This window comes from Rattus rattus, chromosome 11 (assembly GCF_011064425.1).
Source record: "Rattus rattus isolate New Zealand chromosome 11, Rrattus_CSIRO_v1, whole genome shotgun sequence".
Taxonomy (NCBI): Eukaryota; Metazoa; Chordata; class Mammalia; order Rodentia; family Muridae; genus Rattus; species Rattus rattus.
The window spans coordinates 17,719,548-17,744,706 of NC_046164.1; the positions used below are offsets into that span (position 1 = coordinate 17,719,548).

The 25,159-nt window shown below is 45.1% G+C and overlaps 1 protein-coding gene across 1 annotated transcript in view; it reads right to left on the reverse strand.

Annotated features, from left to right (window-relative positions):
* The window catches only part of Dipk1a (divergent protein kinase domain 1A), a 71,786-nt gene that overhangs the window by 9,625 nt on the left and 37,002 nt on the right, over window positions 1-25,159 (reverse strand). Inside the window, exon 2 of the mRNA XM_032915960.1 lies at window positions 5,743-5,877. Within this exon, the coding sequence (XP_032771851.1) occupies window positions 5,743-5,877 (135 nt within the window). The remainder of the gene's footprint in view (window positions 1-5,742; window positions 5,878-25,159) is intronic.

Here is a 25,159-nt window from a genome sequence, read left to right on the forward strand (position 1 = left end):
AACACAAGGTTGAAAACGTAAGAAAGCACATGCAGCACTAAATAGGCTCAAACTTAAAGCCTAAACTAAGTAAAACCAAAAACTGCACTAATGACAACAGAGTCAATTCCTCAAGATACGGGAGGCACGGGAGCAACGGAGTAACAAGCAATGGATACCAGAGACTCATCCTCATAATCTCAGGAAGACTGGCCATGATACAGGACAGAAGGCAAAAGGAAGCACTAACAGGCAACCACTGGGTGGTGACTGTGAAAAATACGAATGATTTCATGGCAATACGTTTAAAATGAACAATTTCCTAGAAAATGCAAATAACAAAAACAATGCTGATGAAGCAGCAAAGCTGAACCAGGGTAACAGATTGTTCTAAAAAAATGTCCCAGACAGACAGGCTGTCCCACTGTAACCCAGACAGGCAGGCTGTCCCACTGTAACCCAGACAGGCAGGCTGTCCCACTGTAACCCAGGCAGGCTGTCCCACTGTAACCCAGACAGGCAGGCTGTCTCACTGTAACCCAGGCAGGCTGTCCCATTGTAACTCAGGCAGGCTCTCCCATTGTAACCCAGGTAGGCAGGCTAACCCACTGTAACCCAGGCTGAGCTGGAACTCTGTGCCTAGGCTTGCCCATGTGGATCCTCCTGAGTTGGTCTCCCAGACATAGGCATGAGCTACCTGGATTCTTGTGAATATATTAAATAGTGAAATCGGAACTGAGAGGGAAAAAAGGAATTGCTCAAGAAGAAAGAAGCATAAAGAGGTACTGAGAGGAATGAACTAGCACAAAGTATGACACACGTATGCAGACGCCATGATGAAACTCATTACTTTGCATGCTACCTGTCCGTGTAGATTCACATCTTTGAACATTGGGAACTGTTTGGGAAGGATTAGGAGGTGTGGCTGTATTGGAGGAAGTGTGTCACTTATGGTGAGCTTTGAGCTCAAAAGCCCACACCATGCCCATGTGCCTCCTACTTGGGAATAGGCTGTACGCTCTCTGCTGCTGTTCCCGCGCCATGCCTGCCTTCCACTGTGATGATCATGGACTTACCCTCTGAAATGTAAGCTCCAATAAACTCTTCTCTTGGTCATGGAATAAGCGTGTCTTATCATAGCAATAAAAAAGTAACCAAGAAACTACCTAAAGTTGGGCATTGATGGCTCACACCTTCAATCTCAGCACTCGGGAGGCAGAGGCAGGTGGATCTCTGTGAGTTCAAGGCCAGCCTGCTGCTCTACAGAGTGAGTTCCAGTACAGACTGCCAGAGCTACACAGTGAAACTCTGTCTTGAAAAACCAAATAAAGGAAGAAAGGAAAAGAGAGAGAGAGAGAGAGAGAGAGAGAGAGAGAGAGAGAGAGAGAGAGAGAGAGAGAGAGACAGGGACAGAGAGACAGAGACAGAGACAGACAGACAGAAACAGAGACAGACAGACAGACAGACAGAGACAGAGACTACCCAAAGAAGTTAAAAATCAGAACACACACATAGAGACCTTATACAGTAGTGAAGTGTTTTCCTATTATGTTCACGACATTACCAACGAAAACTAAGTCAGTAATCAAAAGATCTTTTCCTCCAAAGAAAGCAGGTGACCCCACATGCTGCACGGAGTTTTGTTTGCAGGAAAATGAATCCTAGGCCCAGTCAGCTTCCAGAGCCTGTGCTTTTAGTCAGTCCAGCTAGGCTGACAAGCTGAACTGGAACTAGAAGAACAGGTTTAAAGTTGACTTACTCAGATGCCCCTCCCAGAGACCTCACTGATCACCCCCTCCCTCCACACAAGCCACCTGAGACAGAGCCGCAGCTCCATGCTGTCCTTTCGGGACTTTTGTGCAACGACTGACAGATCATCAAACACAGAGAAGGGCACCTGCCAAACTGACAAGCTGAGGAGCCTTCTCTAGGTGTAGCACATTCTGTCATGAAGAGCTGGGGCAGGACTGACAGCCGCCTCCTTCAACTGACCTGACTTCAACTCCTGAATCCCAACATCACTTCACTGTATACAATTAATATTCAAAAGCAGCCCTCTGCAACGCTTCCCTCTCCACGTGGACAATGGCCGCACACCCTGAGCCAGCATTCCTCCTCTCTTCTTTCCTTCTAGCCCCAAGTCCAGCATCATCTGCAGCCTGGCTATCCTGCTGGCGGAACACAGGTGATTTAGAGGCACAGACTGTCTTGGGCATCTCTGAAGTTCCCCTCCCCTTGTAGTGTACAGAACAGTATATAGTATTGAAAGTTCCTTTTTATTTTCTTAGTAAAGGCTTTTATTAGTAAATCAGTAAGCAGTGACTAGTCTGGTAGTCAGCCATAAGAATCAGATTTCTTGTTATGAGAAAGGCCTCAAGCTAATCCTGCGTCAGAGGGACAGTCACAAAGAACAGCTGTGGCTTTCCATCCCAAATCAAAGGCACGTTTCCCAAACGTTTGCATGAAAAAAGCAGCTGGCTTCAGAAAACTATAATCACTCTAAGAAATGTCTATAAAAATTTTCAGGTGTATATCAAATAGCCAATACTGTTACTAAGCGACTTTAAGTCCTGAGACTTCCTGTTGTAATACGCCGTGCGCGTTTAACTCTGATTGGACACTCCTCGTTATAGCAGAAGGGGGCACTGTTTGCCTTCTTTTTACAAACCTCACCCCTATTGAGGGAATCCTTCCCTAGACGGCAAACTGGACCACAAGGGGGCAATAACCACAAACATATGCGTAATCTTTGGCTTCAAATATTTTCAAAAATCCATGTTCTAAAAATGTACTTAAGATATCACTTTCAGACAGCTGGCTCTCCTTAAGACTGAAAAAACCAAGCACAGAGATACATACACACAAAGACACTGGCACAGACAAACTGACAGACAAACACACAAAAAACACAAGACACACAGACACAGACACCCACATAAACACACCTATACATACTCTCACACACAAACAGACACAAGGCACTCATACAGACACACACACATATACACACATACAGAGACAGACACACACATAGGCACTTAAAAACATACAGGCCTCCACACACATGTACACACACAGGCACACATGAACTCAGACAGACAGGCACACACATATATACACAGACACCCCACCCTCCACAAATTCAACAAAGACACCCATACGGACACACAGCACCCACACACATATACACACAGAGAGGTAAAGCTAGCTTGGCAAAAGGCACAGAGACACCCACCAACAGACACACACAGACACACACAGATGTACAGACAGGCACACAACACATACAATGCAGACGTACACTGACAGACGCATGTACAGAGGCTGACACACAAGCAGACGCACACAGAGAAGGCAGAGCTGGGTTTTTCACAAAGCCTGGAAAGTTTCCAGGCTCCAATCATTGTTTTCTCCACTCCTCTCTCCGACATTTCCAGTCTTTGCCGTTTTCTGTGTTCTGTCTCAATCTTTCCCCGTTTTCTCTCTATTGACTTCTTCCTCAAACATTAAAGATGCTCAGGCGAGGCGAGGCTAAATGGAATACTGTTGTGCATTTACTGTCTAACCAAGAACATGGCTCCTAATGGCTTCAATCTAGTACGTCTTAAGCTGATTGCTTTAAGTAACAAACCATTATCTTTGGAAACTGAGTCTCTAAAGAGACTGTGATTAAATTAGGGTCCCTGCGATCTTTTAGTGCTTCAGTTTAGAGGGTGTGTTCCTTTAACACTCACACCAGCCCTCTAAAATGTGGCGGGGCACTTCTCAGAGAAGTGCAGACTGGACCCTGAACTACCACCGCAGAGAAGCCAGTCAGAGGACTCAGATGGAACTCTGTGGTCCTCAGACGTGCACAGCAGAGAAGCACCTCTCCCTCTCCAGCTAATGAAACAGGCCATGTCTGGGAAATCCCACCTACAGAGTCCAATTACACAAGATTTCTACACAGCTGGTCAAATTGGATTGACTGCAATCACTTAGTAATTAGGGAATTATGGTGATAGTAAGTAATCATATAGTAGTAGAAGGTAAGTATCTGGAAATGGTCTTAGTTACCATTTTGCAGGAGTTCAGTGGCTTGCACAGTTTATGCAGTTCAGAAGGTGACTGACCTCATATCTAAGGAGCTTTCACTTCAGCACTCACAGCACAACAGATACAACCCCTCACACCACCCACACCACAACAGATACAACCCCTCACACCACTCACACCACAACAGATACAACCCCTCACACCACTCACACCACAACAGATACAACCCCTCACACCACTCACACCACAACAGATACAACCCCTCACACCACTCACACCACAACAGATACAACCCCTCACACCACTCACCCCACAACAGATACAACCCCTCACACCACTCACAGCACAACAGATACAACCCCTCACACCACTCACACCACAACAGATACAACCCCTCACACCACTCACACCACAACAGATACAACCCCTCACACCACTCACATCACAACAGATACAACCACTCACACCACTCACACCACAACACATACAACCCCTCACACCACTCACACCACTCACACCACAACAGATACAACCCCTCACACAGAAGTAGAGAGTGTAAGAGACAGCAGACACTCAGAATAAAGCAGGAGGAATGTGGCTGCCGATGACCTCTCACCCCAACCCCTAACCAAGTAGAAACAGTGCACTAGGGGAACCACTCCAGCAATCTTATGTCATAAGCATCAGCTTATAATGCTACAGTTGTAGTACTGAAATCCTAAGAACCAACCCTCCTCTTCCTCCTCCTCCTCTTACTTTGAGATATAATTTTTCACTATGTATCCCAGTCTTGCTTTGAACTTATGATCCTCCTGCCTCAGTCTCCATTGTACCCAGAAGGTGCAAGCCATTATTATTAAAAATACAGTTGTGTGATGAGGCCATGGAGATGGCCCCAGGGGTAAAAGCACTTGATAAGTAACTCTGGTGCTGAGTTCAATCATAGAGCCCATGTAAAAGGCCAGCGGCATCTGCTCACACAGGCTCACACATGTCACCTTGCACTCCTAGGGTGAGCTAGGAAAGGACAAGGAGAATCGGCCAGACACTCACACAGACAGCATAGCAAGGAGCATTGGCAGAAGCAGGAACATGGAGGAGAGGGAAAACTAAAAGTTGTCCTCTGACATTCAAAGGCACATGCTTGCAACACACACACACACACACACACACACACACACACACACACGTTAAATTTTTTGCATAGAGATGGGTATAGTCTGGAGGTAAGCACCTGCTTGGATGCCTGAGGTCCATGGTTTGAACCAGAGTCCCATAAAGACAAAAACAAAATAATCCAAAAATAAGTATGTATGCTCCTGAGAGAGTGTGCTGATGTATGTTGAAGGACACTGCTAGAAAACAAGGAGTTAAGTTAACTAAGAAACTCAAGGGTTGAAAGTAAGTGCCCTACAGCACTCACAGCCAGGATCAGATATAACTCCATTTACTTAAAGTATGTTATCTAGAAAATAAACCAAATTTCAAATATATTTGAAAATAAAAACACCTTTTCACAGTGAGATCGCTTCCACACTGATTTACCAGTACTATATATTTAGACTTCTGAGAATTGGATTTACTAAATAGTTAGGAAGTTCAGTTCAACTGTAATATCAAATTGCCTTTACTGTTGAAGACATTTAGTAATTACTCCCTATGTAGTAACCACAGTCTGTTATAGGAGGTTTTTTTTTTTTAAATAACTAAAACATTTAAAATACTTACTATGATTTTCTTACAGTCCTTCCCTCTGCAAAGCTCTGTATAGGTTGAATACTGCACATATAGGATCCAGCTTCCAACAAAAACCACCAGCCAGGAGAAGAAAAGGTACTTCACCCGCATGTAGGACAGGCGAGCCTGCAAGGGAAGGACACATGACAGTCACTCAGCAGCCACCATCACTCACCACCCTGGGACGGGCATTCTCCTCGCTTGGAGAGGCACAATATACAATCCAAGCGTTTATAGGGCAATTCCAGAACAAAGTGCATTTTCAAGAAGCCCAGACAACACCGGGCTTAGGAAAGTAAGTTCCTCAGCCTTGCAAGGAAAGGGAACAAATACTCTTCAGGATGTATGTTTAGCCTGTCCAATGCCACTCAAGCTATTTACTCGGTACAGCACGGCGCCATTCCCAGACCAGGCAGGATGACTAAACAGTTCAAGTGGGAATTCTAAAGGTCTTTATGAATAAACATAGTAACCCTAAATATTTTAGCCTTGCAGTGCTGGCACACTCCATTAATCCCAGCACTTGGGAGGCAGAGAGAGACAGGTGGATATCTGTGAGTTCAAGGCCAGCCAGGTCTACAGAGCAAGTTCTTAACCCTAACCCTGAGTTCCCAAACAGCCAGAGCTACACAGAGAAACCCTGCCTGGTGTGTGCGTGCGTGACTTAGCCAGGTATGGTGGTCCAGCAAGCCCCTACTCCAGCACTTGGGAGATGGAGGTAGGAGAATCAGAAGTTCAAGTTAGGTATACTGAGTTGCCAGTCAAGGCTACATAAGATCCTGTCTCAAAGGAAGAAAAACAAAGCAAAACAACAACAAAAAGAAAGAAAAGCATAAATTATTCCCTGCACGTCAATGGGCCAAGCCACACAGTAGGATCCTCTATGTGATGGTTTGTGTTCACTGCTCTGATATCTGGTCTCAGCTATTGATGCTTTTCTACGTCAGCCACAGATCAAGCCATTCAATATTCAAACGTGGCAGTTGGTCAACACAGCCTGATATTTACTTTTGGGGCTGGAGTTCCAGTGGTTTGATTTAATAAGCAGCAGAACTGAGCAGAATGAATTAAAGATGCACACAGATGCACGCACACGATGAAAAGCTAGCTTTGCTTTTATGTTCCCAGGCCAGTTTCTCACACTTGCAAACAGTAGAATACTGTGAGTGGGATGAGCATGCAGAGAAAGCAGAAAGAGACAGACGAGCCACCGTGCACGCGCAGAAGACAGCGAGCTCAAAGGGAAAAAATGCCCAACTCGGTGAGCCCAAAGGAAAACGGTCCTATCTGCAGCTCAGACATCTGTCCTCAAGGGCTTTCACAGATGGTGAATCCCAGTACAAATAATTCAGTTAGATGGTGGGTAGTAGTAAGTCTGAGTTTTATTACTAAATGTAAAAGAGTTTGTAATGCAAAACATTTTTATATAGCACTAAGTGAATTCTCTCTCTCTCACACACACACACACTCACTCCACCCACAACCCCCACACCCCATACCCCACCCCCACACACACCACACTCACACACCACACACACACACACACATACCCACACACCACACACACACACACACTCACACACCATACACAAAATTAAATCACGTACAACACAATGGAACCAAGAGGTCTGTCTAAAACACACTGGTTTGAGATCACTTGGCCCTAACGGGAAGTCTGATAATCAGCTATAAGTTGGCAGGTGCTAGCTTTATGAAGCTCCATGAAGGTTGAAGCGAGTGCCTGCAAAGCATGGGGTGCACTGAACACACACCTCCCAAACGTAAAATCTATTTCAAGTCGCCATGCAAGAGACCAACGGTGTTGCCACTGGCTAAAGGAAGGAAGATCTGGATCTGATCAAACCTCTAGCTGTAACCACAGGGTCACAGGAAATGGCAGAGACAGCACTGGGAACCTTGAAGCGAAGGACAGTCTGTGGGAAACACGCAAGACAAGAGACAACAATTAAGTCACAAGGGGTAAGTCTAGACAAGGAGAAATTTAAAATTGGAAAATATTTAAGAAATACAGCAGGGCTGGCGGGCGAGATGGCTCAACGGTTAAGAGCACTGACTGCTCTTCCAGAGGTCCTGAGTTCAATTCCCAGCAACCACATGGTGGCTCACGACCATCTGTAATGGGATGGGATCCTATGCCCTCTTCTAGTTGTACAGTGTGCTCATATACATTAAATAAATAAATCTTTAAAAAAAGACAGCAAATAATTACAACATAGAAATCTTTTTAGAGCTCTGACTCAATAAAAAAAAAAATCCAAACCAAAGAACAAAGACCAGAACAACAAGGAGACCAAAAGGCACACAGAGGGGGGAAGCTATCAGGGCCCCAGCCCAGAGGCAGGACTGTAGGCAATTAAACAAAGGTGAGTGGGACAGACGGCCTTCCCAGGGAGAGCCGCACCATCCAACAGCACACACTCAACCTTGAAATCAGTGACACTGATGTAACATTGTACAGACTGATCAGGTTGTCAGTGACACTGATGTAACATTGTACAGACTGATCAGGTTGTCAGTGACACTGATGTAACATTGTACAGACTGATCAGGTTGTCAGTGACACTGATGTAACATTGTACAGACTGAGCAGGTTGTCAGTGACACTGATGTAACATTGTACAGACTGAGCAGGTTGTCAGTGACACTGATGTAACATTGTACAGACTGAGCAGGTTGTCAGTGACACTGATGTAACATTGTACAGACTGAGCAGGTTGTCAGTGACACTGATGTAACATTGCACAGACTGAGCAGGTTGTGTTTGTATATTTAGGAACACATTAAATATATATGTGTGCAATTAAAGAAAAGAAGCCATGAATTTGAGGGGTGTGGGTGGGGGCTGGAGAAAGGAAAGGGAAGAGGAAAATGGTATCATTCTAATTTCAAGAAAAATAAGAAAATGAAGTTTGAAAGTCAGGAGTGATGAAGCACAATTTAATCCCAGCACTTGGGAGGCAGAGGGAGTTTGATCTCTGAGCTCTAGACCAGCCAGGGCTACACAGTGAGACCATCTCAAAACAAAACAGAAAGAAACAAGGAGAAAATGGTATTTGTGAGTCAAACCAAAAGATTTTTTTTCTCCATTAAGTAACCATGCATGCGTGTGCGTGTGTGTGTGTGTGTGTGTGTGTGTGTGTGTGTGTGTATTCAAGTGCCATAGGACATGTGTGGTAGTCAGAGGACAGTTTGTGGTAATTAGTTCTGTACAACCACCATGTGGTACCAGAGGTTGAATTCAGGTCCCCAGTTTGGCAGCGGGAACCTGCACTAGCTAAGCCATCCCACCCACATGCTTTTCTGTCCTCCCTCCCTTTTCTCCCTCCCTCCTTCCACCATTCTAGTTTTTTCAGTGCTGGGGACCAGACCCAGGGTTCAGTGCAAGCGCACTACCACTGAACTAATCCCTAAGCCTCACAAAGCACAACTGACAATTTCGAGAGCTGAGGACCATGCAGGAGGAACAATAAATGGTGTCAGAACTCTGGATTTGGCCCATCAGTAAGCATAGCCACGATCGATCGGTGCTCTGGTTGAGGCATGGCCCTGAGTGAGGACTTAGTGCTGTTGTGGAGTTCTGCTCTGCCTATTGCTCTCACTTCTCTCTTAATCTAAGAACTGAAGGAAAACTCAGGGGCTTCCGGCCCCTCACAGGGCAGCCTCTCTGGCACTCACAACGACAGTGCTTCATCTCTTTCAGGCATTGCTGTGCAGCAGATGAACCATTCCATCACCACCCTGGAGAAGAACTTAGAGGCGTAGATTGTGAGCAATGACCACCACCCTTACAAAGCATTTGGAAAAATAAAACTGTTTAGTGAAGCCAGGTTGAGATGTTTTTGCTACTGGCTGTGATGTAGAAAATCTTAGGGAACAATCCGAAGTTCAGAAAGGCACCCTTCTTAGTTAAGCTGGGACCTTTCATGGTTAGGGAACAAGAACAATGGCAGCACTGGCTGACGTGACTCTCGCTGAGGCTGGGCTGCTGCTGACTGATTTCTTGAACCCACTTTTTTAAAAAGAAGATTTACTTATTTAGTGTATGAGTACACTGTAGCCGTCCTCAGACACACCAGAAGAGGGCACCTGATCCCATTACAGATGGTTGTGAGCCACCATGTAGGTGCTGGGAATTGAACTCAGGACCCCTGGAAGGGCAGTCCGTGCTCAATTGCTAAGCCACTGCTCCAACTCCTTTTATACCCATTTTGCCCTCAGCTTCCTGATATGATTTAATAAAAATTGCTGATGGGTAGATTGCATTCTGAGGATTTAAAATAAATATGACCGATTTAGAATTTAGTTGTGAGCTTAAGATTATTATAAGATTACTTTTAACGATAGATAATAAAATAATAAAATAACTAATCCTTTCTTTGTAACCACAAATTGCTGCCTGCCAGTAAGAGACACTGGCTGAGGAAACTCCCTTGCTTGCTCAGTTGCTCATGGATGTACGTGAATTCTTTGGAATAACTTGTTTTCTTCACCTGTACTGTGTAATGTTGTTTCCTATAAAGCCACTGGGGAACACACTTTTTCATAATCATTCACTAAAAATAGTATGCAATCACATTGCAATTGTATACTGCTTGAAAGACTTTGCTGGGATATGTAAGCTATGGAAGAAAGAATAAAGTTGTTGGAACATTGTTCTTCCATCCGTCAACTATGTGTATGTATGTACATGTGTGAATATATGTAAAGTTTGAGAGAGCATATAGAACTTTGTTCCATCCATCAAATCCGTATGTATATATGTCCGAGTGTGTGTTGTAGCTTGCTCCATCCACAATTGTGTGTGTGTGTGTGTGTGTGTGTGTGTGTGTGTGTGAAGTGCATGGAGCCTGCTTGTTGGAACTTTGTGTATGTGTCCATCAGGTGTGTTTATGTGCATATATGGGTATATGTGCATATGTGTATATGTTCCCTTAGAGAACAGTCTGCTGAGTAATTTCTTTAATCACTGGATGCTATAGAAAGCAGCATTGGACCAACCCCCATCAGCAACTCTAAGCACTGACCCCCTCATTGGCTGCATGCCTCAGTTTACCCGGGTTGCAAAGCCGGTGATTAACGTTGAAGGATGACAGAACACTTGATGATGTAAAAAGATGGCACTGGGGCGACAGTGTCTGCTCTTCTCTCTGCGTGAGCCGAAGAACACCCTGAGGGCTGAGGTGTTCCACAGAGGAGAACACTCTGAGAGCTGAGGTGTTCCACAGAGGAGAACACCCTGAGGGCTGAGGTGTTCCACAGAGGAGAACACCCTGAGAGCTGAGGTGTTCCACAGAGGAGAACACCCTGAGGGCTGAGGTGTTCCACAGAGGAGAACACCCTGAGGGCTGAGGTGTTCCACAGAGGAGAACACCCTGAGGGCTGAGGTGTTCCACAGAGGAGAACACCCTGAGGGCTGAGGTGTTCCACAGAGGAGAACACCCTGAGAGCTGAGGTGTTCCACAGAAAAGAACACCCTGAGGGCTGAGGTGTTCCACAGAAAAGAACACCCTGAGATCTGAGGTGTTCCACGAAGGAGAACACCCTGAGATCTGAGGTGTTCCACGGAGGAGAACACCCTGAGATCTGAGGTGTTCCACGGAGGAGAACACCCTGAGGGCTGAGGTGGGGTAACAGTGTTTGCTCTTCTCTCTGTGTGAGCGGAAGAACACCCTGAGGGCTGAGCTGTTCCACAGAGGAGAACACCCTGAGGGCTGAGGTGTTCCACAGAGGAGAACACCCTGAGGGCTGAGGTGTTCCACAGAGGAGAACACCCTGAGAGCTGAGGTGTTCCACAGAGGAGAACACCCTGAGGGCTGAGGTGTTCCACAGAGGAGAACACCCTGAGAGCTGAGGTGTTCCACAGAGGAGAACACCCTGAGGGCTGAGGTGGGGTAACAGTGTTTGCTCTTCTCTCTGTGTGAGCCGAAGAACACCCTGAGGGCTGAGGTGTTCCACAGAGGAGAACACTCTGAGAGCTGAGGTGTTCCACAGAGGAGAACACCCTGAGGGCTGAGGTGTTCCACAGAGGAGAACACCCTGAGAGCTGAGGTGTTCCACAGAGGAGAACACCCTGAGGGCTGAGGTGTTCCACAGAGGAGAACACCCTGAGGGCTGAGGTGTTCCACAGAGGAGAACACCCTGAGGGCTGAGGTGGTCCACAGAGGAGAACACCCTGAGGGCTGAGGTGTTCCACAGAGGAGAACACCCTGAGAGCTGAGGTGTTCCACAGAAAAGAACACCCTGAGGGCTGAGGTGTTCCACAGAAAAGAACACCCTGAGATCTGAGGTGTTCCACGGAGGAGAACACCCTGAGATCTGAGGTGTTCCACGGAGGAGAACACCCTGAGATCTGAGGTGTTCCACGGAGGAGAACACCCTGAGATCTGAGGTGTTCCACGGAGGAGAACACCCTGAGGGCTGAGGTGGGGTAACAGTGTTTGCTCTTCTCTCTGTGTGAGCGGAAGAACACCCTGAGGGCTGAGCTGTTCCACAGAGGAGAACACCCTGAGGGCTGAGGTGTTCCACAGAGGAGAACACCCTGAGGGCTGAGGTGTTCCACAGAAAAGAACACCCTGAGGGCTGAGGTGTTCCACAGAAAAGAACACCCTGAGATCTGAGGTGTTCCACGGAGGAGAACACCCTGAGGGCTGAGGTGGGGTAACAGTGTTTGCTCTTCTCTCTGTGTGAGCGGAAGAACACCCTGAGGGCTGAGGTGTTCCACAGAGGAGGAAGTCAGGCTAACGCGGTCCCCAGCAGGGTGCTGGGCACCACTATTGTAGGTATCATGACCTACAACACACTTTTATCCATCACACTACAGAGACTGCTGTGACTCAAGTATAAACACGAGTGCAGTGACCTTTACCTTTACCTCGACTGGGCAGATCTGTAGACTTACACTTTAAAATAACCGAAGAAATAACAATAGATTACATCTCTATTAACTAATTCCACTTTCCCCATGTGGCATTTGCTAAAATGCTTCTTGAGATCTCTTTTTATAACAATTACCAAGACATCTAGCCTTTGATTAAGAAATACAGTCTGAAGGTTTTGTTCATGCTGAACAATTTAAAATTACTGCCTAGCAGGTTTTTTATTGTGTTGATTTTGTGCTTAGATCCTAATGGAACACTGCTTTATTCCAAATTACACGCCTGTAAAGCAAGACAGCCGTCTTAGGAAACACACAGGACAATGATTCTCAGCTGCCTCAGTAGAGCCCTCTTGGTGAGACACTAGGCCACATCTGGAGACATTTTCAGCCTCAAGCTGTGGTTCACCACTGGATTCTCATGGGTAACATCTAGAGATGCAGCTAAACACGTTACAATGTACCCTATATTCCCTCCACCAAGATCACCCTATCCAACATATCAAATTTGTATGACACTATCATTTCATTTTTAACTAGACGTTAATGCATAAATTATTACTAATTTAAAACGGCAGACCAATTGGTAAGAATCACCACCAATCTTTTATTGTAAATAAAGAAAAGTCCCTGGAAATGGGAAATATACACACAATAAACAAATCTTCTCTGGCAGTTCCACCCTAAGGAATAGTGGTGCACTTGGCACGAGGCCCTGGGGCCGCCCCCAGCACAGTATGAACTGGGCATGTGCTATGTCTGAAATCCCAGCACTGGGCTGGTGAAGCTCAGGGTCAAACTCAGCCATCGAGCGAGTTTGGGGCCAGCCTGGGGGGCATGAGATTCTGTCTCAAAGCAAAGGCAAGGGGGAGGGAGAGGAAGGGAACTGGCTGCTCGAGGTGACCCCAGTCCATTCAGGTGACCCAGCACCCCCATGGTGGGTAATAACCATCTGTGACTCTTTTGTCTAGGGGGTCTGACACCCTTTTCTGGGCTTCACAGACACTGTGTACAAGTGATATGTAGACATATATATGAGCAAAATACATAAACATGAAAGGGGAACAAAAACACAAGGCTGTTGAGTTGGCTCAGTGGGAAAAGGGGGCTTGCCACCAAGCTTGCCATTGACCCGAGTTCAACCCCTAAAAGTGTCATGACAGAAAGAAAATACATATCCTCCTTCAAGTCCTCCACACAGAAGGCAGGCATGATGGGAGCAGTGTGTACACATACACACATAAACCAACTCCCCAAATAAATTTAAGACAAAAGAGAAAATCCCACAAAACCCCAGAGTGATTGGGGTGCCAGGCCAGTGGTGGTAAATGCCTTTCATTCCAGCACTAGTGAGGCAGGGACAGGCAAATTGCTGTGAGTTCCAGGACAGCCAGGGCTCTCACCCAGAGAAACCCTGTCTTAAAACAAACAAACAAACAAACACACAAACAGCAGCTTTGCTTCTCTTAATATCGCTGACATCATCGTGATTACTTTTCTTTAAACAAATCTGAAGATTTTCTTTTTGTTGGTTTCATTTCTGAGGTAGGGTCTTCGTAGCTAGCGCCTGTCCTAGACCTGGCTACGTACTCAAGAGATCTGCCTGCCTTTGCCTCCAGCGTGCTGGGATTAAAGGAATTCTTACATGAGAGTTGATTTTCCTGAACCAAGTGTTCTAAAATGTCCAGATGGAAGCTGTACCATATCTGCAGCGTTCTTCTGGTTACGCAAGACCAACTGAGAGAAAATAAAGACCAGAATCACACACAGGCCGGCCGGGCTCAGTGAGGTGTGGCTCGCTGAGGGCCAGCTGTGTAGACCAGGTGCCACTCCAGAAGATGACTGAGAGGCAGGACCTAGGGGTGAGGAGAATGGCGTGTCTGTAATACCAGCTCTGGGAGGCAGGCACTCAAGGATCCTGGGCTCAGCTGGCCAATCAGGCTAGCCTAATTACTGAGGACTAGGTCCCAGTGAGACACATCTTAAAAACAAGGTAAACTGCTCATGAGGACTACCAAGGTTACCACTGGCCTCTACATATACACATGTACAACGGGCAATCCTTCCACACACAAAAAATACACTTAATTGTCAATATTTTGTGAGACTGAAAAAAAAAAAGGATGTGGAAGAATCCGACGGTCCCTTTGCTACTCTATGTGTTGTCTAGGGCTAGCAAACATTGCAGCAAATCCTTTACTTTCTAAGAGAAGCCGTTGGGTATGTCTGGATATTTAGATGGCCAGAGGCACGAGAGGCTGTTCTCTTCTGTACACCAGTATTCTACCTTAGTATCACTGAAAGGATGATTGGATGCTCGAGGAATATGGTCTGGATAACCTGAGAGTCAGTGAGGGGATCCTACCCCGTGGGCTGGTACCCTGACCACTTTCTGAGTCCTGGAACAGAACTGCTTTTTCCTACTATGCCTTGGAAAGTGTCCATCTATTTAACTCTCTCAGCCATCTTGGAGAATAAACTTGTGCGCACATAAAACACATTATTTTCTTTTAAAAAATAGACTCATGTTATAACAGGAATCATCTCTTTACTTAATACAAACATATTCCTTTCCCATTAGGATTTTTTTTGTTTTTTTGTTTTTGTTTTTGTTTTTTCTTTTCTTTTTTTTCGGAGCTGGGGACCGAACCCAGGGCCTTGCACTTGCTAGGCAAGCGCTCTACCATTGAGCCAAATCCCCAACCCCTTCCCATTAGGTTTTTATTAAGTCATGAGACAGAAGAGGGTACTGGGTCCCCTGGAGCTGGAGTAATAGGTGATTTTGAGCTCTCTGGTGATATGAATAGTGAGAAGCAAACCAGGTCCTCTGGAGGCCCAGGAGGCACTCTGAACCACTGAGCCATCATTCCAGCTCTCCCTTATATTAAAAAATGTTTTTAAGTGTATGTGTCTGTATGTATTTACATGTAGTATATGCATGTGCATGTGCGGGTGTGTGTCTCTGTGTGTGTGTGGTGTGTGCATATGCATATGCATGTGCGTGTGTGTGTCTGCCTCTGCAGAGGACAGAGGAAGACACTGAGTGTCTCACTGTCACTTTCTGCCTTGTTCCCTTGAGTCAGGGCCTCTCACCTCTCACTGAACCTGGAGATAAGTTTAGCAGGCAGCAAGGTCCAACAACCCTCTTGTCTCTGTGGCCCATCACAGGGCTGGGTTTCCAGGCATGAGTGTGGCTGCGCCAGCTTCTTATATGGGTCCCAGGAATGTGAACTCAGGTTCTCTGGCTGCACAGAAAATACTCTTACTCGAGCCGGTCCTCCCCTTAGTTATTTTTAAATGCTGTCTAAATGGATACCTAACATATAAAAGTGCAGTGTGCTGTAATATATTTGAACCTATGTGGACTGTTGAACATTTATTATTTCCAATATTTGCTAAAGTAACAAAAACAATACTACTAATGAAGATCAACATGTGCTAGTGATGTTCCAAACATGGAACTGATGTGTACTTTAGGTATGCTAATTTATTTAATCCTCTTGAGATTTCTGACTGATGAGAATAAGCTACTTGATGGTTAGAAAACTCCGGTCCATAAGCCAAGGTGCCACCTGCTTTTAAAAACATGGCTTTATTTAAATTACAGCCACGACCCCATAAACCCGTGTGTTAACTGATCCGGCTTCCACCCTACAATGGCAACATTCAGTGGTTGCAGAGACCATAGGCCATCAAAGCCAATGTTTAAAAATCATTTGGATCATTACAGAGTCTGCGAACCTCCAAACTGTGGAAGATTCATTCTCTCCTTTGCTTCATGAATGGTGGTTCAGCATGTGATGTGCTTTGGCCCGAGACTGCCAATGAACGTGGTGCAAAGAGAGTGTGGCATGCTTTGCCTACAGGAACCCATCCTCGGTCATTTACTGACCCTGAAGAGCAAGTGACACCATGTCCTAGAGGCAAGCTCAGCAGAGCATTTCTGGTGTGTGAGGGAGAAACGTGCTTGTTGTGTTGGGGAGATGGTGTTATACACACTGCTGTAGCTGACCGACGCTGAAGGGGCGGCCAATATTCTCTTACAAGAACTCTACAGGTGGGGACTAGTCCTCACATGGCAGACAGCGACAGCTGAAGCACGAGAGCATTAAGCCATGGTGGCCCCAGGTGAGAGAGAATCTGGATTTGAATGGAAGCAGCCTGGCTTCAGGACTTGTAAGTGCTCTGCTCTGCAGTCCATTATATTAAATACACAAATCTTTGCCTGAGTATTTGATTACTTCTTCAGAGAGGATTTCGGTAACTGACAGTTCTAGGTCAAACGCTTTGCAGTTTTAAGAGGTTTAAGATAACATGTTGCAATGTTTTCCCAAAAGCTTGTAAAAATTAACACTCACTGTTTTTTTTCAAATGTACTTATTTTACTTTCTCCAGAATCCAGTTCCACAGACATCTACTACAGGTTCATTTCTTTGACAATAGCATAATTTATTTTATTTCTTTAAAATACTTTATTTATTTTATGTATATGAGCATACTGTCACTGTCCTCAGACACACCAGAAGAGGGCGTTGGATCCCGTTACAGGTGGTTGTGAGCCAGTTGACACATTACCCCAGTGTCAACACCGCACATCTTAAGAGCTCCCAAGCCTGAGCTCCTTATGTCTGACCTAGAATAATGAAAACACGGAGAGATCAACACTGGCCCTTCAGGTTATAGGACCTGCCTAGGGTTACAAGAGACAACTCTGGCCCTTCAGGCTATAGGACCGGCCTAGGTTACAATCTTGCCTATGTGCTCTCTCTTCAGAGTTCTCGGAGTGAATACCACTCCAAGATTTGTAGGAACGTTTGTAGAAAGATGTGCACAGTGGCAGTAGTTTTCAGAATAGACTGAAAAAGAAAAGACAATGTCAGTTGATAGGCCAATAGATGGCCCAGCAGTTTAGGAGCAAATACTACTGTTTCAGAGGCCCTGAAGTTGGTTTCCAGCCACCATGTCAGGCAGCTCGCAACTGCCTTAAACACCAGTTCCGGGGGATCTGATGCCGCTGGCCTCAGTGGGAAACTACACACAGACACACACACACACACACACACACACACACACACACACACACACATATAATTAGAAACAATAAAATTAATCTTTAAAATAATAAGTTTGTGGGGACTGGAGAAATGGCTCAGCAGTCAAGAGCACTGGCTGCTTTCCAGAGGACCCAGGTTCAATCCCCAGCACCCATGTAGCAGCTCGGAACTGTCTATAGCCCCAGTTTCAGGAGATCCATCCAATTCCCTCTTCTGAGCTCTCTGGATATTAGGACATATGGACACACACACACTAACCAAATAAATTAAAAAAAAAAAAAACTCATTTTGTAAGCTGGGTGAGGTAGCAGACACCTTTAAGCCCAGCACTCAGGAGGCAGAGGCAGAGGGTCTCTGAGTTGGAGGCCGACCCAGATGACAGAGTTCTCGGGTGGCCAGAGATATACAGTGAGACTCTGCAACAGAACAAAATCTCATTTTGAAAATATTCCAAAGCACACAAACAGATGGCCCTCTCTGATTTTGGAATTTCTCCAACAGGTGCGAATCTAAAATTACCTTCTCAGTTCTCAAATTGTAAAGAAAGCTAAAAACAAAACCTAGAGAAAGTTCTTAAATAAAAATAACAGCTGTTTTGATCATAGCAATGTTTACTTAGGAATAAACTTATAAAGAAAACGCAGGGAGACATTCTAAGGGTTCTGGCCACTTCCACACTGGTAATTTCTTATCATAACACACTCATGCCTAGACAGCAACAGGCTTTGCGCTGCCCTAATAGGAAATACCGTGACAGAATCACCCATCATGCTTAACATGAAATCTGAATTGTTACAAATTTCTTAAATATGCAGCATGTGTCTCATAGGCAAAAGATGCATGAATTTTAAAATTTACCAAGGGTCTGTGTTGAGGCCCGTCCCCTAGCACAGCAGTAGCCATCTTGTTCCATGCCTGCCAGCTATCTCATACTGTTGCTGTACCATGCCTCCAGTCACTGACACAGAGAAATAACTTGACTCAGAGCAGGGTCATGCTGACCACAGACCCTGCTACGTTCTGTATCGTCTATATGAGGCTTTTTTTAATCTTAAAAAATTCACAAGGCTTTACATAAGACCCATCGACTTAAAGGTCAATATGAACTGTTATTTCTAAAATGGTTTGAGTAAGAGCTGACCACCAAGCAGCACTTCCTGCACCTATGTACAAGTTCATTGTGGTTTTTTATCTTTTATAAGCTGATAGAGAAAGATATTCATGGGTATAGACTCGGCTCCTCAAGTCTGAACTATGTCCCTAATCTGATCAGTATCAGGGTGTACATTCAATAAACCATCCCTGTATCACTGAGATCGGTGTTTGTGTTGCGACTCTTGGACCCTGACAGTCTACAAAGATTTTGCAGTGGGACCAGTGTTCAAACTGCCAGTACCCATATAAAAGTAGGGCATGGCTGTGTGTAGAAGCAACCTGAGAGCTGAGTTCTGGAGACGGGAGTCCCAGGAAGGTCGACCAGTTAGCCCAGCCAGAGCAGTGAGCTTCACATTTGGTGCAAGACTTTGTCTCAAGGCAGAATGGAACAGAGCAAGAGATGATGGATTATATGTTTGCCTTCAGGGATGACCTTCAACTTCTAACCTTCCCGATTCTCCCCACAAATGCTGGGACTTAGGGGTGTATTGTAGGATATTTGATCACACTGTGAACCCCAAGACTGTGTTATTTACTAAAAAAGCTTGTTTCTAGTTGTGATGTGGTTTGGCCCTTAGCACACACCTTTAATCCCAAATAATGAAGGTAAAGTTAGATTATAGAAGGAAGCAGCCATGATGGAAAGAGACATCTAATTGACTGGCAGACAAAGTGACAAATCAGAAAAAGATTTGACAAAACAGGATCTGCACAGGTCTCACTAGAAGAGAGAGGAAAGGGAAGCTACTTAAGAGAGAACAGTGCAGAGCCTTACTGATACAGATGAGGATGCTTGCAGCTAACCATTGGACTGAACATGGGGACCCCAATGGAGGAATTAGAGAAAGGACTGAAGGAGTTGAAGGGGTTTGCAACCCCATAGGAAGAACAACAATATCAACCAACCAGATCTCACCAGAGCTCTCAGGCACTAAACCTCCATGGAGGGGCCCAAAGAGTACACATGGATAGACCCATGGCTCCAGCTGCATATGTTATAGAGGATGGCATTGTCTGGTATCAATAGGAGGAGAAGCCCTTGGTCCTGTGAAGGCTTGATACCCCAGTGTAGGGGAATGCCAGGGTGGTGAGGTGGGAGTGGGTGGGTGGGAGGAGGAGCATCCTCATAGAAGGATGAGGAGGGGGCATGGGAGATGGGGAACCAGAAAAGGGGATAACATTTGAAATGTAAATACATAAAATATCCAAAGGAAAAAAAGAAAAAAAGAGAGAGAGCAGTGCAGAGAAAGAGAGGTGGGGAGAGAAGGGGAAGGGAGGAGAAAAAAGGAGAGGAGAGGAAAAGAGAGGAGAGGAAATAGAAAAGAGAAAAAAAGGCCATTTTACTGGGACAGTTGTACAGAGACAGGCTGCAGAGAGAAGACAGACACAGGTAAAGACAGAACAAGCCAGAGAATGAGAAGGATCCAGAAGAACAGATTGCCAAAGTTAGTCTGAGGCCAAGCAGAGCAGTTCAGGAAAATTGTGTAAAGTCAGATTGAATCAGTTAGTGTGGAGAGGAGTTTGAGCCAGCACAGCTGAGTTGAACCAGCCAGCCAGAGTTCAGAAAGGACTAGATAGGATGAGCTTATTCAGCAGTAAGTCTCAGAGGCTAAAGACAGACTAGGACCAGATTGGATTGTATGGAGGCTGGACACTTCCAGGACTAGGCCTGGCTTAGCAGACAGAGGTGGTAAGCCTTCACACACTCCAGGCAATTAGAAGATACTGCAACAGGGGGACACTACCAATCCTAGTTTGTGAAATGTTGGGGACTGAATTTAGGGCCCCATTTTTGTTAGTTCTCTACCAACAGCTACACACCCAGCCTCATATTTTTGCATTTTTTGCTTAAATAAGCAAAAAAGTAATATTTAAAATATTACTTTGTGTTTTATTCTAAGGTGTTATTAATTAAACATTATATCAAACATTTCTTAAAATTAGCTGAGTGGTTGCTTTATGGGGTAAGTGACTGACAGGGTCACATGAGAACATTTTAAGATGATGGGAATATCAATATAATTCATGTGTTGGTTATCCTATGAATACATTTGTCTAAACATGTCAGACTATACAACTGAAAACTAAAACAGGGGTTGGGGATTTAGCTCAGTGGTAGAGTGCTTGCCTAGAAAGCGCAAGGCCTTGGGTTCGGTCCTCAGCTCTGGAAAAAAAAGAAAGAAAGAAAAAAAAAAGAAAACTAAAACAGTTTTTACTTTGTTAATTATACCTCAGTAAGACATATTAGAAATATACCAAGTATTGAAATACTTTCAGATTTAAACACATCTACATTTCAAATTCTAAAAAATGTCTGTCTTTAGAGTTAAGAAAGCAGGGCCAGTTAGAAAGTTATTACACCAGAGTTAGGAAGGAAGAAAAGGAAGAAAAGGGAATGGTTGAAAATTAGAAAACAGAGTGATCAGAAAGAGTTAGGTAAATATGAGCCAGACTGGACAACAGATGAACAACCCCAGGAAAGTATTAGTCTTTGGGGGAAAGACGGAAAGAAAGAGCATGACACGGAGGAGGAGGAGGAGGAGGAGGAGGAGGAGGCAATGATGGAGGAGGAGGAGCAGTTATGGAGGAGGAGGAGAAGGCAATGATGGAGGAGGAGGAGGCAAGGATGGAGGAGGAGGAGCAGTTATGGAGGAGGAGGAGCAGTGATGGAGGAGGAGGAGGAGCAGTGATGGAGGAGGAGGAGCAGTGATGGAGGAGGAGGAGAAGGCAGTGATGGAGGAGGAGGAGCAGTGATGGAGGAGGAGGAGAAGGCAATGATGGAGGAGGAGCAGTGATGGAGGAGGAGGAGAAGGCAGTAATGGAGGAGGAGGAGCAGTTATGGAGGAGCAGGAGGAGCCCTGAAGAAGGAGGAGGAGGTGATAATTATAAACAAGAACAAAAATCTCCTACACTCCATTTCCAAAAAATACAGAACTAGATGAGTATGTTGTTTCAGAGCTTATAAAAGAGCTTCTGTTTTCTAAGCCTGGCAGAGCAGAGGTAACTAAGCAGGGGTCTCTGCTCACCTCACCTCGTGACAAAGAAATCATGAGGGATCACTCAGGCAGAATAGTTAAGTAGTGGGCGGGGGCTCTGCAGCAGGAGCTAGAACCAAAGCCAAGCCACTTCTGCTCTGAGTCCTCAGAGCAAGTGCACAGTGAGTCTGGTCACGCATTGTTTTAACAAACAGGTGAGATATTTTATCAAGAAGATGACTTTAAAATTCTCGCCTAATTGTAATTCTTCTATGCCACAAAAGGACTTAAGAGGTTCTTATCTGCTTGAATAAACTCATAACCTATTATTCATGGCTGTTGATATACTTCAAGAGAATTTGATTGATCTGTTGAATCAGAATCGGCTGATAAAATTCTTTAAATAAGAGTTTCAAGGATTCACCCTCAGACCCACTGAATCTGAATCTTTGGGATTAGGCCTGGGAATAATATTTTTTAATTTGCATGTGTGTGCATGTGCGTGTGTGTCTGCTCGAATGATATGTGAATGTACTATTGCATGTGTGTGGAGCTCAGAGGACAACTTTGGAGGTCAAGGGTGCCAAGGCTCAAAACTCAGATTATTACTCATTCTTGGCAAGTCTTTATCTGCTGTGCCATCCCAGCCAGGAATATTCACCTTAAAAGTTCCCACACTTAGGAGAAGATGGCTGTAAATAAAGACTAAGTAGGGGTTGGGGATTTAGCTCAGTGGTAGAGCACTTGCCTAGCAAGCTCAAGGCCCTGGGTTCGGTCCCCAGCTCCAAAAAAAAAGAAAAAGAAAAAAAAAAAAGACTAAGTAAATGAGGACCTGTGAAAGAACACCTATCCAGTCAATGACGGATTATAGGAAACTCAGTCCCTTCCATTCCAAGGTTTCATTTAGTAATGACTTTGAGTGTTAATTCACTGCTAATGACAATATAAAAACACCAGTGCTGCAGCTCCTGGAAGGCAAGATGATTCCGGGGTAAAGGGCATTGCCAGCAAATGTGTCCACGGAGACAACCCTGAGGGCCCACACCTATGAGAGTCCTAACTCTTACAGGTCATCCCGACACCTGCTGCCATATGTGTCCTGTAAGACACCTGCCGCCATATGTCCCCATATAAATGTTTTTTTTTTAATTTAGATAATTTTCTTTTTAGACAAGGTTTCTCTGTGCAGCCATGACTGTCCTGGAACTCACTCTGTAGCCCAGGCTGGCCATTAACTCAAAGATCTGCCTGTCTCTGCCTCCCAAGAGCTAGAATTAAAGGCATACACCACCATCACCAACCTATAAGTTTGAAAAATTTATGAAAACTTGGATTTTAAAATTTGTACATAATTATAGGATCATGGGTAGCTGCTGAGAAATAACCCAATTTTCCCCAATCATAACCTTTTGGAAATCATAATACTATAACTACAATTCCGATACAATCCACTGACTTTATTCAGATTTCCTGCTGTAATTTCTTTCACTTATTTTTGTGTTTACAGACAGGCTCACACAACATAGTCCTGGTCATTCTGGAACTCACTAGGTAGACCAAGCTGGCCTTGAACTCACAGAAATAGAGATCTACACCTGCATATGCCTTCTGAATGATGGGATTAAAGGTGTGTGTACTTTCACACTCAATTTTTACTTATGTTATTTGCACGTAGGACACATTTCCACATGTGGATTCCAGGGAGTGAACTCAGGTCATCAGGCTTAGGGGCAAACACTTTTACTCACTGAGCCATTTTGCCAGCCCCAGACTCCCTGTTTAACATGCATTTGTGTGTGGATGGTATGGGGTGGCTATATTGATTTCTATACGATTTTGTGATCACACAAAAGAGTTCTGCATTAGATGTTAACAGCCTTTGACAATCACAGTCACCTCTATCCCCCTCCCACTCTCTGGTAACATTAATCCATTCTCATCGCTAGTTTCAGGACTGCCATATAAAAGGCTCATACAGTTGACAAGTGTTTGAATTCGTGAGCGTGTGAGTGTATCGGGTGCATGCATGATGCCCACGGAGGGCCCGGGTGAGTGCTGAACTACCAGGAACTGAGGTAAGACAGGCAGTCAGTCATGTGCTGTCATTCGAGTAAGGGGAAGGGCATCCAGTGCTACTAACCACTGAGCCATCTCTTCAACCCCCAAGATGGTTTTTTTTTTTTTTTTCCACTGAGTCTAATTTTCTAGAGACTTATCCAGGCTACACTGCTTTGAATGTTTGTGCCCCCACTTGTGGGGCAGTGGGCCATGCCAGGAAACTTGGTAAGGTCAAGTGTGTTCAGAAACCCCGGCACCCAGGACAGTCAGTGTTTCTAAAGTGATTGCCCAACTTCTACAAAGGGTAAGTTTTACACTTTATATGCCTGGGGATATCAATGTGGCGGTGACCCAGTCTTTCTGTGTCCTCAGCAGAATTCGGTGCTGCCCCTGATTCCGCTTGGAACCACAGTACTACACAGTAAAGTGGGGAAGCACTCTGATTGGAACCACAGTACTACACGGTAAAGTGGGAAGCACTCTGATTGGAACCACAGTACTACACGGTAAAGTGGGAAGCACTCTGATTGGAACCACAGTACTACACACAGTACTACACAGTAAAGTGGGAAGCACTCTGATTGGAACCACAGTACTACACGGTAAAGTGGGAAGCACTCTGATTGGAACCACAGTACTACACAGTAAAGTGGGGAGCACTCTGATTGGAACCACAGTACTACACGGTAAAGTGGGAAGCACTCTGATTGGAACCACAGTACTACACGGTAAAGTGGGAAGCACTCTGATTGGAACCACAGTACTACACAGTAAAGTGGGGAAGCACTCTGATTGGAACCACAGTACTACACGGTAAAGTGGGAAGCACTCTGATTGGAACCACAGTACTACACGGTAAAGTGGGAAGCACTCTGATTGGAACCACAGTACTACACAGTAAAGTGGGAAGCACTCTGATTGGAACCACAGTACTACACGGTAAAGTGGGAAGCACTCTGATTGGAACCACAGTACTACACGGTAAAGTGGGAAGCACTCTGATTGGAACCACAGTACTACACAGTAGGCACACGACAGCACACGGTAAAGTGGGGAGCCTTGCGTTTGGGCACCAGGTACTACACTGTTAAAGTGGGAAGCACTCTGATTGGAACCACAGTACTACACGGTAAAGTGGGAAGCACTCTGATTGGAACCACAGTACTACACGGTAAAGTGGGAAGCACTCTGATTGGAACCACAGTACTACACGGTAAAGTGGGAAGCACTCTGATTGGAACCACAGTACTACACAGTAAAGGGGGAAGCAC